This window comes from Carlito syrichta, unplaced genomic scaffold, assembly GCF_000164805.1.
Source record: "Carlito syrichta isolate Samal-C Ts95f unplaced genomic scaffold, Tarsius_syrichta-2.0.1 Scaffold117951, whole genome shotgun sequence".
Taxonomy (NCBI): Eukaryota; Metazoa; Chordata; class Mammalia; order Primates; family Tarsiidae; genus Carlito; species Carlito syrichta.
In genome coordinates, this window is record NW_007062047.1 from 492,906 (window position 1) to 508,846 (window position 15,941).

The 15,941-nt window shown below is 52.5% G+C and overlaps 1 protein-coding gene across 1 annotated transcript in view; it reads left to right on the forward strand.

Moving 5' to 3' along the window:
* The first annotated feature begins 1,769 nt into the window (after nucleotides 1-1,769).
* The window catches only part of KIT (KIT proto-oncogene receptor tyrosine kinase), a 52,852-nt gene continuing 38,680 nt past the window's right edge, over nucleotides 1,770-15,941 (forward strand). The window contains exons 1-8 of the mRNA XM_021707432.1: nucleotides 1,770-1,818; nucleotides 2,015-2,127; nucleotides 2,812-2,924; nucleotides 4,245-4,290; nucleotides 9,742-9,826; nucleotides 10,804-11,073; nucleotides 11,866-12,150; nucleotides 13,148-13,284. Coding sequence (XP_021563107.1) covers nucleotides 1,770-1,818; nucleotides 2,015-2,127; nucleotides 2,812-2,924; nucleotides 4,245-4,290; nucleotides 9,742-9,826; nucleotides 10,804-11,073; nucleotides 11,866-12,150; nucleotides 13,148-13,284 — 1,098 coding nt within the window. The remainder of the gene's footprint in view (nucleotides 1,819-2,014; nucleotides 2,128-2,811; nucleotides 2,925-4,244; nucleotides 4,291-9,741; nucleotides 9,827-10,803; nucleotides 11,074-11,865; nucleotides 12,151-13,147; nucleotides 13,285-15,941) is intronic.

Genomic DNA, 15,941 nt, shown 5'->3' on the forward strand with positions numbered 1-15,941 from the left:
ATGTGCTTCCAAAATTAGTTATTAAAAATGTGTTGTGGGGACAAAGTTACGGCCGTATAATAACTGCCTGGACACGAATTTCCATGGAAATGAGCACTCTAGGGCCCACCTGACATGAGTTTTCTAAGTTTATTGTTTATGACAAAATACAGAGGCTGATCTCATCCCAGTGCCGGGGAGCTGGGGACTGAGCTGGTATACCTGTGGAACGTTGATAAGAAGTGACACGTGTGGGCCATGGCTTGTTTGGTGAGAGTTCTTGAGTTCTGAAGGAGCCGTGTGTCTTCGTAGCTTTAAAAGCATTAAACCACACGGTACTGTCTAATGAAAGTAACATCTTCCCTTAATTAGGTGCATTTTTTGCTCCCTGCCTTTTTTTTTTTTTTCCAGTGAAAAATTTGCGTGTCTCTAATTATAGTCATTTGAAAAAAAATGTTGCCAGGGCTTGACATAATATTAATCCAGATTTTCAAAAATACTAAATTTCCTTCCTTGTTCCTCTGGTTAACTGTAGGTGTAAGTGACATGCTAGGAGATGACAGTTTCAGAACTGACCTCTTTCTCTCTTGCCTGGGGATGGGGGGAGGGGCGTTATTGGAGAGGCGCAAGGGGCAACTCCCAGGGGAGATTTGGAAACTCATTTTTAAATTCTGGAAAATGGAGCAAGATTGTTTTCAGACGCATCCTCCTGTTTTCTCAAAAGAGATGGGGGAAATCATTTCACACACGGCCGATTGTCGAGCCCTCCCAGGGCGGGGCTGATTGTGCTGCCTGGGAGCAAACGCCATCCAAGAAGATTTGGGGAAAAGGAGCCTCATACAGACATGGCGCGAGGGGTTCAGGCAGACTCCAATACGCTGCTTCTGTCCACTTGCATGCTTGTAAACCAGTGCCATTGTTTTGGTCTCATTATTTTGTTTTTCTTATTCAAATGTGGGATGGCTGCCGCATGAACTATGGCAGCCATGATCTGATTAGCGACTTAGGAAACAGTGAATGGTGTCTGACCCCTCACCAGAAATGTCGGCTTCTGGGAGTGCGTCTGCTGAGGGGGATGGTGGCTGTGCATGCCCCACCACACGTGGGACCACAGGGGCCTCCGGACGGGCTCAGGCTGTGGCCTCGACGCGTGTGCCAGATTGAGGTCTGATGTGCCGCCGAGTTGTGTTTGCCACCCAGCGTCACTGTTCTGGAGTCCTGTCGCCGAAACTGGAGAATTCTGCCACGTTTCCCACTTCCAAAGCCCGGGATTCGCGAAATCTGTGCCCGACTGCCTGCCAAGGCTCGCGGGGCTCCAGCGCCGGGCACGCGCGGGTGTAAAAGCCGGGCAGATCTGCTCACTCGAGAAAATCTGTCTCTGCAGGTTTGCCTTGAGCTCCAGCTGCAGAGCCTGGTGTGTATGTGCTACAGGGGCACCCCAGGTTCCTTCTGGAGGATGGGTCTCCAAGTGAGACTGGAACTCGACCACCTGGGGCTCCTTGGACATGTAGCCCTGCTGGACTGGGGGCTGGGCACAGGCCTGGCCGTCTTAAACTCTCTGGATGATTCTGTGCAGGCAAGACTTTGGGAACCATGGCCTGGGTGTGGAAATGCTTGGGCCTTGTCCCAGCTGTTGGGTTGTGTAGTTGGGAAGTCGAAGCCCTAGTGGCTTTGTCGGCCCCCCAGTGTCAGGGTGTCCCACGGGGCGTGACTCTCAGTTCTCCTTCTGTCAACCAAGAAGATAGATCGGAGTTTCAGTTAGTCCAGACAGGAAGGCAGACCGCTGCCGCATGGTGGTCAGCCCCGCGGGCAAGGCCTCGAGAAACGACCTGTGCAGGGGTGGGGGAGGGGTGTTTAAGAGGATGGACAGGATTGTGTTCCCTGCGATGGAACCCTTGGAGGCTGCCCTTGAAGGCCGCCCTTGGAGGCTGCCCTCAGAGGCTGCCTTTGGAGGCCGCTGTGCTCCTGGAATGGAGTCTGTGTCTGCAGCTACTTTGAGGCTCAGGGCCTCCTTTGGTCTGCATTTTGCATCCAGCACGACCCCCGGAGGTGCCTGCTCCTTCTGCCTGCAGCTTCCCCCAGCGTTCCCCGCCCCTTCTGACCTACCTGTGCTGGACCCTCCATCCCCTCCACCTCCGGATGGGTCAGGTGGGCTCTCCTGGGCCCTCACTTCTCCACAGCACTTCATAATTCTGTCTTGTGTAGTGACTGGTATGCGGCTCACCCTGCAGCTGCACAGACTCTCCTGGGTGTGTGGGGAGGCCAGGCCTTCTTCATGGCTGTTGAGGCCATTAGGATGAGGAAGCCGGGCCTTCTTCACTGCTGCCATGGCAGATGGGGTGGGGAGGTCAGGCCTTCTTCATGGAAGCTGTGGTCAGGGGGGTGGGGAGGCCAGGCCTTCTCAGCTGCCGAGGCCAGTGGGGTGGGGAGGCCAGGCCTCCTCCTTGCTGCCTAGGGCTGTACACACAGGCCTTGTTTTGGGTGAGCGAGAGGTGGGCAGTCCCCACCGTGCCCCAGAACACGTGGCTAGTCACATGCCTACTTTGGATGGAGGTGTGGTCTTAGTTTCTGGAAGGCTCCGGGGTGCGTCCACCCTGTGATCCTGACCCTGGCCCTGGACAGGCAGGGCCAGCAGACAGTGGACTCTCCCGACTTGGTTCTCTGGGCCTGGCCTGTGCTGGTCTTCTAGCAGCGGGAAGGGAGAGGCAGCCATGGTGAAGGAGGCCAGGAAAGAAGGTTTGGGGAGCGACTGGTCCTGTCCCTGGGGCTTCCCAGGAGCTCTACCTCCTTTGCAGAAGCTGGTGGACTGTGCTTCCTGCCACCCTCTCCCAGGTCCACCTGGGGCAAGACACGTACAACTTGCCCCCTCTGAGCAGCCTGGCTGGAGCAAGGGACTTCCTCACCTGTTCTCCAAGGGGAAGACCCAACGGCAGCTTCAGGATGCCGTGAGCAGCAATTGTCTAAGGCAAAAACCAGCCTGTGTGACTTAATACAGGAGCAGCCACTGCATGCACGGATGCATCTTAAAACACCTGCATCGAAGTGGACAGCTCATTTTCTCTTTGCCCTTTTTTTGAGTCAAGTTTTCACTCCATCGCCCAGGCTGGTGCATGGTGCCCTCATGGCTCACCACAATCTAGAACCTTCCATTTCAGGTGGTCTTCCCACCTCAGCCTCCTGAGTAATTGGGATGATGGGCACATGCTACCACAAGGCTCGCTGTGTTGCCCAGGCTGGTCTTGAACTCCTGGACTCAAGTGATCTTTCCTCCTTGGCCTCCCAGAGTGCTGGATGGCAGGCATAAGCTGCTGCACCTGTACTTACTTTTCTTAGATATGGGATTTCAAGGCCAGAGGGTGAAGGAACCTCGGGCTGAGGGGACTCTCGCCTTTGGTGGAGCCTGCAGCTGTGGCTGATGACTGTGTGGCTTTGGGTTTTGTATATTTGGGACTCAGCACCCGTTGTATCCATTGTGAACTCCTGCTGGTCGGGAGGGGCCATCCTTGTGCTTGGTCTTACTCTTCTGCACCAGGTAGTCTTCCTATAACTTGATTCTCTCCTGCTTGCCCACCCCACTTTCCTCCCCATAGGCGTCTTTCCGCACTCCCTCTACTTAGACTGCCTACCGTACTCCTGCCACCATGCGCAGTTATTATGCAGTGGCATCACAGGACTATTTATGGAGTGTAAGGTCTTCGGTGGACTCAGAGGTGCTGTCAGATCCTGAACGCTGGATCCTGCCTACAGATGTCAAAACTGAGGCTTGCAGAGGTCCCACAGGCCTCCCTGGAGTTCACGTTGCTGGGACTGGAATTGTGCGTGTCTGACTCCAAACCCACAGCTGTTCCCGTGACATCCCTGTCGTCTCAGGGGTTATGAGGCTCCCCCAGGCCCAGAGGATCCTGACCTCTCCAGTCTCTAGGTTTGGGTCCTGCTTCCAGACTTTAAAATAGTGCTGGAGAAAGGCGCAAAGCAGGCTCCACTTTTCTTTCTAGCACCTCTTTTTGGAAATAGTATCCAACTTAGAGTTGCAAGCAGAGTCTGTACTCCCCCAGATGCTGTTACCATTTCACCAAGTTTGCTTTGTCTGTTTTTATACAAATTACTCTTTCTGGACCACTTGAGAGTAAGTTGCTAACTGTGCCTCCTGGCTGTGCCCCCTGGAGCGCCGGGGAAGGGGTCCCAGTCTGGTTTTCCTGGGGGCATCGAGGCCACCTAGGGCGAGCCCCTTGCCTGCAGCCGGGTCCTGTCTCCTCTCCCTTCAGCGATGCCTCCTCTCCCTCCAGCGATGCCAGCTGCAGGGAGGACATAGTACTGCGCTGTCTGGTCTTCACACTGACCTCATGGTCTCAAATGCACTCACTACCTTCCTGACATTGCACCCCTTGACCCTGAGAACACCAGTCTCTTCTGTGGCTGGCCAGTGTCTGAGGGGAGGGGTGCTCTCATCCCCAGAGCTAGGCTGCTCCTGCTCCTGCCCTGCCTCTACCAGTGACCTTCTCTCCAGAACACTCCCCAGCTGCCGCCACAAATGAAGTCCTTTTTCGTCTTGTTTTTGCTTCCTTTGGTGTAAACCAGCCCTGTGGACATAAAACGACATTTCTGAAAGTGGAAACAGGAGGAAAGTCTTCCTGTCTGCTGTGTGTAGGGTGGCAGGAGGGGCAGTCCCCTCATCTGACAGGTTCATTAAAGTAGGTTTCAGAATACATTTAGGGAAAGTGTGCTGATTTACCCATTATGATGAAAATTAGCTTAAATATCTATTTAAGTCAAGGATAATTCCTAGCATTTTTAAGAACCAGAAAATCAGACCTTCTAAAATGTAGATCACGTTGAAGACAGGGCTTAAAATGTACCTGGGGGCGTGACCCAGAGGCCAGGATGGATGGGCACACACGTGTGCACCACACACAGAACAGAATTCAAGAGGAAGGAATGCTGGCGTGCCACGACTGTGGACATTGGGGGCACTCAACCTACTAACGTACAAGACACGGAACAGATCCTGGTAGGTACCTGGATTAGGACGGCCATGGAGACAGTCCAGGCAAGGTGATGACTGGGGAGGGTGGCCAGTGGGTGCCGTGCTTTAGTTTGACATGCAAAGGTCTGGAAGGGGATGACAGCGCTGGCTGCCTGGCAGCATGAATATGCTGAATGCTGCTCACTGCAGGCTTGCAGATGACTGGAATGGTCAACTTGTGTGTGTGTGTGTGTGTGTGTGTGTGTGTGTGACCATAACAAGACATTTATTAAATGTTGCAGTTGATGCATGGGGGGGGTGTATGTACACAGTGAACACAGATATATGCGTGCATACATGTTACCATAACAAGACATTTACCAAATGCTGCAGTTAACATATGAGATATGTATATGTATACATACACATGCACACGGATACACAGAGGCACTCGCATGTGTGTATGTGTATGGATGTTCGTCTCTAATGTTCCCTTTGGTGTCTGGATCTAGGTGTCTTGGGGCTGGGACCAACACTTAGGTGTCTGACATCCTGTTTCTGGAAGTTCTTGTTGCCCCTTCATGCCATCTCCTTGCTGAGCCTGTGGGGTGGCGTGTTGTAGGTCTGCATCTCCCGGGAGGCAATGTGGGGTGGTGATGAGCCATCCTGGAGCATCTTGCAGGTCCAGTGCTGGGGAGGGTTGCTGGAACAAACCTGGGCAAGGGGCACTTCATGCCCATGATCACAGCGGGCCTGGACCTCATGGACTCCCTGACCATGCCACTTGTGCCTCTCCACAGTGTCCTTCACTGTCATGGGTCAAGGACTCCCACCCGCTCCTCACAGGTGGCCAGGCCTGTCTGGCGTTTATGGGACCGGATCCTCAGTGTTTCTTATCTGGTTCCATTTCAATGGGTTTCCAGAAACCAGAACACGGAAATCTGCGTATTTACAGTAGGGTCTGCACTGGACCTTGGGAAACACCCGCTGGAAACGAGAATGACCCTGTTCCGCCCCGCTGGTCCCAATCCCTGCGCCTGTCACGTCCAGGCCTTATCTGGCTCCCCGGGCTGGCCCCATAATGGCCGAGGAAGGCTTCCTCTCTGCCATCTGGTCTGAGATCAGAAGGGAAGTCCTGTTTCCTCTCACACAGGCCGTGTTTTTCTTAGGATGAGTGATGGGGGCCAGGCGTCCTGTGAACGAATGTCTTCATTGCTGGTGATGCATGTGTGACCAGAAGGAATTCTGTAAGAGGAGGAACTGGGACAGCATCTTCTTTGGGTACTGAATGATCACGTGTTTTCACAATGGTCACCAGCTTTACCAGACGTCGGGGTGGGGGGGCGTGTTCATGCTCCACGTTTAGGCCCTTATTCTAGTCTTGTGTCCAGAGAGTGATGGAGCAGCATAGCCGGTGCTTAGTGACATTGTGTAATACAAGAGAGTCGCTGCTGACCACTCCTGCCACAGCAGATGAGGGACGCATGTGTCGAATGCTGAGCTGTCAAGGGGCTTCTGCATTGTGACCCTCTCGTGGCATATTTAGTTCCAAGCATATGGGGTGTCAGGATCAAATCAGGGTACTTGGGGCACTCATCACCTCAGCCACCATTGCTCAGAGCCTAATCTGTCCCAGATACTGGAACAGACATTGCATAATCATGAGATATCCTGTGCCCAACGTATTACCGTTTCTTCTAAGTATTTAATTGCAGATACTAGAATTTGGGGGCTTTGGGTGGTTTTAGGTTACCTCTTCTCCTTTTCTACTTAATTTTTTTGAGTCAGGGTCTCTGTCGCCCAGGTTAGAGTGCACTGGCACAATCACGGCTCTCTGCGCGGTCTTGATCTCCTGGGCTCAGGCAAGCCTCCTGCCTCAGCCTCCCAAGTAGCTGGGACTACAGGCACACACCAGTACACCTGGCTAATATTTTGATTTTGTGAGTGTGTGTGTGTGTGTGTGTGTGTGTGTGTGTGTGTGTGTGTGTGTGCTAGAGGCTGGAGGCTGGTCTCAAACTCCTAGGCACAAGCAGTCCTCCCACTTCAGCCTCCCAAAGTGCTGGGTGACAGGTGTGAACCACTGCGCCTGGCCATGTTCTGTTTTGGGGCCTTCGAATTCCTGGTCCACCCCAGGTTTCCCAGTGGGTTCCTCCTTAATTCTCCTTCCTGTGTGCCCTATGGGCTTCCTGGTGTGGTGGTGAATCATGGGTCTATCTCACCCTAGGCTCCTTCTTTGCTCCCCAGGGCCCCCAGCCCCACCCAGGGTCCCTGGACCCACCTAGGCCAAGTAGTAGGAGCCTGGCCCCATGTGTAGGGAATGAACTTCAGGAGAGCTGTGAGACTGAGCACCTTGTCTGCTGTCGGTCCTGCCACCCAGCTTAGCTGCAGAGCTTGGCCTTGTGGTTCTGTGCTAGTGGCCCTTCATCCAGAGGCCAGCCTGGAAACTCACTCCAGGAGCTGCTCTATAAAGTCTCACTGCAGCGAGTGTCTGTCCCTTGGGGATTTTTTTTTTTTTTTTTTTTTTTTTTTGAGTTAGAGTCTTACTCTGTCGCCCAGGCTGGAGTGCAGTGACATGCTCACGGCCACCCCAGCGTCGACCTTCTGGGCTCTGGCAATCCTTCTGTTTCAGCCTTCCAAGTAGCTGAAACTACAGTTGCATGCTACCTTGCCTGGATAATTTTTTATTTATCATAGAGATGAGGTCTCGCCAAGTTGCCTGGGCAAGTCTCGAACCCACGGGCTCCCAAAGTGCTGGGATTGCAGGCTAGAGCCACCAAACCTGGCCTCCTCGGGGCTTTTAAACTGACCTTCGGCGCTGGCATAACCCAATGGCACACCAGTTGCCTTTACTCAATACCTAAACCATCCCAGGTACAGAACAGACATTGCAAAAACACGAGTGCCTGATGTTTGCCAAGACTGGCATGCAGGCGAGTACCTCTGTGGTTTTTAAAAGCCAAGTCAATGTTTGCATGTCCAAGGGGTTAGTTCTCTAGGCTGCATGGGTGAGCAGCGGGTAAGGGGGTATGGGCATGGCTCTTTACTGTCCACCTCATGTCTGAGCCCAGTGAGTTTTGAGGCTGAATGCTGCCCAGGTCTGTACTGTAATTTGTGTTCCTGGATCACAGATGTGTCTGGGCTCCCTCAACCAGGGAGCTCTCTGGAAGTAGGATGCATGACCATGGGCGTATGTTGCCACACGTGTGCATGGAGGTCCATCACAGGCTGCAGGGGTCTGGAGGCATGGGAACCTGCAGCTTTATGGTGGTTCAGGGTACCTGAGCAGTCACCCTGCCTAGGTCCCAAGGTGAGTCCTCCACACACCTATAGTGAACAGTCCAAGAAGGGTCGTCCAAGAAGGGTCATCTACACACACCAGGGAACATTCCTAAGACTGGTTGTCTACACACACCTACTAGGGAATGGTACTGAGAAGAGTTGTCTACACACACCTGCAAGGAACATTCTTGAGAAGGGTCATTTACATACACCTGTAGGGAATGGTCTGAGAAGGGTCATCTACACATAACTACAGGGAACATTCCTGAAACAGTCATCTTCACACACCAGGGAACATTTCTGGAAGGGTCATCTACACACAACAGCAGAAAAGGGCCCTGAGACAGGTCATCTACATATTCCTGTAGGGAACATTCCTGAGAAGGGTCATCTATGCATACCAGCAGCCAGCAGGGAACATTCCGAGACTTGTCCACACATAGCATGGAGACCTCGGGTTTGTCCCTGCCTAAAGCTCCCTCCCTTCTATCCTTATGGGTCTCCTGTTTACTCGACCCCCTGTGGCCTCAGGTCTGTCCAGAAGGGTCTCGCTGGCTTCTGCAGCTCAAGTGGACTCGGGCTTCCAGTGGCCCCTAAACAGTCAAGGTCTCGGGCCCTGCCTCCTGCTGGCCCCAACCACACCAGCCCTCTCCAAACCTGCATGCATGTCTCCTTCACCCCGAGCCTCACCTTTCTGACACACGTGCTGTCTCCTCTGACCTCAGCCTCCCCTCTTTCTGTTAGTTCCTTTTTAGTCTTATCACCTTCCGACTCCCTCATGGCTAGAAGGGTCCTTTTCAGGGGCGTGGATGGTGCCCTTGGAGTCTGATCTGTGTGGACCCACGAGCATAGGGTCAGTCCATGCTGAGAAGCCTCTTTTCCATCTGGGCAGGCCTCGCCCCTCCTGTCCCACCCATCTGACTGTGCCCCGGACCCACATCCTACCATGGCCTCCACATACCATCCTTTGCCCATACTGGCCCGTCCCTCACCTATGGGCATATCAGGGGCACCATGTGATGGTAAGGGCCACTCTACAGGCCCCCTGGGGACCCCAGTGTCACACTCCCAGCTTCACCCGGGGACCCTGATGTCACACTCCCAGCCTCACCCAGGGACCCTGATGTCACACTCATGGCCTCCTCACCCGGAGACCCCAATGTCACGCCCCTGGCTTCTTCAGCCAGGGATGCTAATACACTCCCAGCCTCCTCATATGGGGCCCCCGATGATGTCATATTCCCGGCTTCCTCACTCAGGGACCCTGATGTCATGCTCCCGGTCTCCTCACCTGGGGAGCCATCTCCAAGACCACACTCTTGACCTCACGTGGGAGCCCCTGAGTGGGTCTGTGGTTTTCATCCTGGGGTGGCTGGTGGCCGTGCCTACTGGTCGTGGCCAGTGGCCGTGAATGTGCACTTCCTCTGATGTCTGCACAGCTCCTTCTCTGACTCCCATTTCTCTTCCCGCCCCGTGCTCGTCACCATCCCTTAAATCCGGCTGATGCTCTGGTTTCCTAGTGCGTGTCACACAGCAGAAACTGTGGCATCGACGTGACCTCATGGCATATCCCCGGCTTCTGCATCCACTGCCAGGGTGTTTGCAGTCTGGTTTTCTCCACATGGCCTGGGCCCTCACAGTCTCCCCCAGGAGCCCCACTTCCAGTCAGGCTGCTCTCTCTGGTCTGGAGGCCTCTCGTGCCGCCTCAGTGCCACCCTTGCTCCTCTTCCTGCTCCCTTTCCTCGCCCTCACTCTTACTCTTTCTTCTGCTTGCTGCTGAATCTTGTAGCCATGCTGCACTGACGCCATTTGTTCCTTAAGCCCTAACGTGTGTGAAGGTGTGTGTAGCACCTGCATGACCCTAGCACGACTTCTCTAGAGCATAAGAGACATTCGAGTACATGGATGCTGGTGTGAAAGGATGAATGAATGTATGAATGAATGGTTGTTGTGGATTTTCTAAGGTTCAGGTTTCATGTCGTGTTGCTCTTTTGTGAACTAGATACTCGAGTTTCCCATCTGGGAGCCCTTCCAGGCATTAGGTTGATGGGTCAGCACCCAGCAAGGCCACAGAGTCTTGTGGCCTGATCTTTAAGATGGCCTTGTCACATCTACCATGTGTTTGGGGATTTGTGGCTGCTGGGTGAATACTGTCAGGAGAGTCGTATAGAGTTAGCCAAATGCACAGTTTCAGGAAAAGCCACACCATGCCATGGTCACATTCGTGCTGCCGGAAGCGTGACAAGCCCGCAGTTGCTGTTTCTCCTGGTGTGAAGCCTGTGTCTGTTCCGTGACAGTGACCCACGCTCACCATGGAAGCTGGACCCATCGTGTACCTAGCCCAAGAAGCCGTGGCATCACAGAGCCTGGCCAGGATACTGGATGTGGCCCTTGGGACTTACTGAGGGTTGCGGAAAACACCCTGGCTCCCCAGATCACCTTGAGGCTTCAATGGCCTCTCCTTGCAGCTATAGATAGCAGGGCCGCCTCCGTCTATTTTTACGGTGCGCACGGCAAGGGAATTGCACTGGAGGTGCCCCTTGCCAGGAGGAAGCCGTTCACTGGTGTCTATCTCTTGGCAGGCTCTCTGCAGCCATCTGTGAGTCCAGGAGAGCCATCTCCACCATCCATCCAGCCGGCGGGCTCCGAGTTGGTTGTTGACGCTGGCGGTGAGCTCCGGCTGCTGTGTACTGACCCGGGCTTCGCCAAGTGGACCCTCGAGGCCCTGGGCCGGGTGCAAGAGGACTGGCACAGTGAGTGGGTCAGGGAGAAGGCCCAGGCCACAGACACAGGCCGGTATACCTGCACCAACCAGCAAGGCCGCAGCAGCTCCATTTACGTGTTTGTTCGAGGTAAGCCCGTGGCTGGGGCACCGCACTGGACAGAGCCTAAATTCCATTCTTGGTTTTGGGTAACATGTGGATGGCTGTGCCGTGGGTGAATGAGGACAGGTATCAGACAAGCCTGAGGTGCATGCTCCCTTGCTGGTCTCCCCGCTTGGAGCACTTGGAGGCACCGAGGCTCTAGGTGTGCTCCCCCACCCAGGCCCTTGAGGCGCAATGTCCTTCCTGGTGGGAGTTGCCCAGCATGCAAAGTGAGCTCATCAGGCCCCTTGGGGAGCTGCCCAGAGACACCAAGTGCTCCCACTTGGTAAAAGCCCTGGTGGTCCCTGACTTCCCAAGGCCCCAGAGCCAACCCCCACTGGACAACTGGGCAGCCGTCAGCCATGGGCTCTGGGCAGAGTGAGGTCATTGGAGACCATGACCTCTTAGGAACAAGAAGACCAGAGGGCTGGTCCTCGCCCCTGCGTCCTCCCACATGTCCAGGACACCCTGTCAGCTTGTGGAGGCAGGTGTCTGGGGACGTGGCTTCTATGGAGATTCAAAGCCCCCAACAGCTGAGGGACCTGCAAGGCACAGGAGAGAGGAGGCCACTTCTGGTTTGGGTATTCCTGGGCAGGGGCTGCCTTTGACGGCGGCCTGGGGCAAGAGGCCCCTCCGACCTCGTGTAGGCACCATACCTGCCATTGCTCCTGGACTAGAGGCCCGGAGTCCTCGCTGTGGCCTCCAGGGAGTCCAGGCTGCTCCCCACCTCATACATCCACTGGGATCAGCCGCTAACCCTCGACTCTGATCTGCTCACAGACCCTGCAAGGCTCTTCCTGGTCGTCGACCGCTCCTTGTTCGTGAAGGAGGACTCCGACACACTAGTCCGCTGTCCCCTGACAGACCCAGAGGTGACCGGTTACTCCCTCAGGGGCTGCCAGGGGAAGCCTCTCCCCAAGGACCTGCGCTTTGTCCCCGACCCCAAGGCGGGCATCACCATCCGGAGTGTGAAGCGCACCTACCACCGCCTGTGCCTGCACTGTGCTGCTGAGCAGGCAGGTGCCGTGCTGCTGTCAGACAAGTTCACCCTGAAAGTGTGGCCAGGTACGGGACCTTCCCACCATGTGCTCATGGGATATCCCTCCCCTCTCATGGCCACCCGAGGGCGTCACCAGAGAGAGGCTCTTCATGAGTCCCCTGCTGCACGGGACACCAGCCGCTTGCCATGCTGTCTCTCATGGTCCCACCCATGTGGCGGGGCCATGACTGTCCCTCATGGGGGTCTCTCCCATAGATGGCATTGAGGCTGGGCCAACTCAGATCATCCCAGAGTCTCAGGACTGCACCACGCGTTCCTTGAGAAGCCCACAGGGATGCTTTAATCACACTGGTTGAAAACATGAGCATGCAGGTTATTTGTTCTTCGATTACTGTTGACATAGGAATCAACTCCGCCTCTGCAGTAGATTAATTTTCACGTGTTCTCCCATGCCTCAAGGTCTGAGAAGGAGAGTACCACTGCCTATCGCCCTTGTTACCGTGCATTGCAGGCTTTTGTTAGCTGGAGGGTAAGCTAGGGTTTGTGTCTCAGAGATCATCCACATCGATACCTGTTGGCATCCAGCTCTGAGTACAGTTTTTATTCAAACTTTTGGAAATAAGTGCTTACTGAAATTAGAGGAAAGCTCAATTGTTTAAAACCTGAGATTTCCAGAAGTGAGCAAGGTAGCATCACTTTCACCATGCGTGGGAAAGACACCTGTTTGGCTGAAAGACTCTATTAGTTGTTGGTGACATCCTGACACCATGAGGGTCGTCCCAGCTAAGGATTAAAGCTTCTTCTCAGCGCCAGGGCATCTACCTGCTTGGAGAAAGCATTTTCCAGAAGCATTATCCTAGCAGCGTGGATGCTGTGCCCCTTTTCACTCAGTATTAATGAATTGACCTGAAGAGTGCATGATTTAAGCTGGCAACTTCAGACATGCGAGTAATGCCATCCTTTGTGTTTTTGAAAAGCCAACAGCAAACTGCCCACATTTGTGGGAAAGTGGCAAGTTGGCATTTCACGCAGGGGTTTGAGGCACGTTTCTCTTTCTTCCAGCCTTCAAGGCGGTGCCTGTCGTGTCTGTGTCCAAAGCCAGCGCTCTCCTCCGTGAGGGCGAGGAGTTCACAGTGACGTGCACCATCAGAGACGTGTCCAGCGCCGTGAGCTCCCTGTGGATATGGGATCAGGGCCAGGTGAGCACCTGTCTCACTCCTTCTCCATACCTCACTCACTCTGTGCAGGGGGCTGAAGGGTCTGTCCTGGGGCAGCTCGCCTGGTACATCCGAGCTGGATTGTCTGAAGCACATTGGGGTCTGTGTTTCTCCCATCACACCTCCGTACGGAGACGAACACCTTTATTACTGGTGACAAATGTCATTTTGTGCACTTATTTTGAGGAAGTCGAAGCAGGGACTTCATGTTCTTGTTATTACTGTTATGCTGTTTCTTGGAAAGACTTTAGTAGGGAAATTTTAAAAAAGAAGGGTGTGAATACCTTGATGGGAAGCTATTACTGATACTGTTTAAGACAGGTTATTTGAAATATTGGAAAGAGTTGCAATTCTTTCCTTCTATATTTAAAAAGAAAACATAATCTCATGTATTTACCAGGAAGCTCGTCCCTGTCCCACTAAATTCGAGAGCTGGATTTCTTTTTGCAAGGACCTCATTTCCTCCTTTGAGGCTAGTTACCTGAGATGTAAAGTTACTAATGGTTTTCTATTTGCTTTTGCTGCTGTTAGTAAAATGGTTATCTTTAATCCAAGCCATTTGGGCATGGTGGCACTCAATCATTTAACAAATGCATATTGAATGCCTGCTGTATCTCACATATCGGGTTAGGTGTGTCCTAAAGTTAAATAAATTTCAGCCAGTAATATTTGAAGATTTTTCTCTCTCTAAATGGTGGGCATAGGACCAACTTATAGCTGGCAGTGCTGGGTAATGGAAACAACAGCCACCTCATGGGTAACTTTCTATTTGTGAGTAGGGATGTTATGACACTCGTATTAACAGCTAGGTCTTTAAACTGTCTTAATTTCCTAGCATTTTGTTTTAAAATTCTCGTTGGCCGAGTTTTCAGTGATTTTTTTTTTGCTTGTGAAATCTTGGCCATCTAGTGAGTTAGTGGTCTCAGTGGTTTTTCTCCATCTCATCCATGCACGTTTCACACTGGAGAGAAGAAAAGCCATGTTTTCCTTCTCCTCCTCACCTCATGCCCTGTATTCAACACTGGTGATTTCATGCCTGTTTTAAAAAGTCCTTGCTAAACAAATAGTCCTGGCTACTAGCATAACGGAAGGTGTGGTGGTGGTGTGCACGGCACTTCTGATGGATACTGTCTCTAAATGAAGCGGCCACGAACTGGAGAAGGAATTGTGCCATGGACGTGTTCTTTCAAATCAGAGGCTCAGCAATGTTTCAGTTTTCAGATCACTTAATGTCATAAAAACAATAGGTTCTGTATGGATTTTTGGCTAAACTTACAGAATAGAATCCCACATTAACTGGCTTGCTGTAAACCTTGATTTCGAATGAGAGGACTGTTTAGATGGCGTGTACATTTGAGCCTCTGTATAACTTGAAAATTAGCCTTTTTGAGAAGAGGAATTAGATTGCTCAGGCTGTTTTGTCCGGGACAGCTATTCTCAGGAGCCCTGCATGCCATTCCCAATTAACCCGCTGGCGCTGGTCGATGAGTCTTCAGTGCTGGGAGCTCTTTGGGGAAATCCCTGTGCCCCACCAAGGGTTAAGGAAAACCAAGTCACGTGCGAACCGTATGTGATGTGTGACTTGCAGATGGGGCTCCTGGCTCCTTGCCAAGCGTTTCCATGAATCCTTAATTGATATCCTTTGGCTTAATTTGGAATACTGTTAGCACTATCAAATTATTTTTTAATCTGTAATATTTGATCCTGACCATTCAAAATAAGTTTAACTCACAGTGAGATTTAGGGTAAAATGACTGTTTAGAGCTGCTGCAATCGTGTGCTTCAGCATAAAAGTCTTGAAGTTTATTCAATACGGTTAATTTTGGTCAGCTTTCCCAATGCTTCTAACACTATTTATTTATTTATTCATGTATTCATTTTGAGACAGGGTTTCACACTGTCACCCAGGCCATGGAGTGATCATGGCCCACTGCAGCCTCAACCTCCTGGCCTCAGGTGATCCTCCCATCTCAGCCTCCCCAGTAACTGGGACTACAGGCACATGCCACCATGCCCAGCTAATTTAATTTAATTTTTTTTTTGTAGAGACATGGTGTCACTAAGTTGCCCTGGCTGGTCTTGACCTGCCGTATTCAACCAATCCTCCCTCCTTGGCTTCCCAAAGGGCCAGGATTACAGGCCTGAGCCACTGTGCCTGGCCAACGCTAATATTTTGATGATATCCTAAATTCTGGTTTCTGAGTTTGGGTGTGGATGCTGCACCCCTTGGGACCAAGCTGCTCCTTTCGACGAGGTCAGTGTCCTGTTAGATGCTTGCATGGCTCATGGGCTTTTGAATGAGCTCAAGGGGAGATGCCTGAGGTCTGGAACTTGACGTGTTGCCTGTCCATTGCCACCTGCCCTTCTGGAGGAGTCAGTGAGGCTCATTGGGAAGGTTGGTGTGAAGGTGTCGCCCACCTTGCTCTTGGGTCTTTCTTGCACCTGACCTTACACTGGCCTGGCTGATTCCTGCTGGCTGCTAGAAGAGCTTTTTGGGAGGGGAAGCTTCAGGTTTGCACAGCGTTCCAGCTGGACAAGTCTCTGGAAGGCACTTTTGTCTCCTCATACCTTTTTTTTCTTAAAGTTTTCAAACAAAGTTTATTTAGAAAGTAAATAAAAGAGAGAGAGAGAGAGAAAGG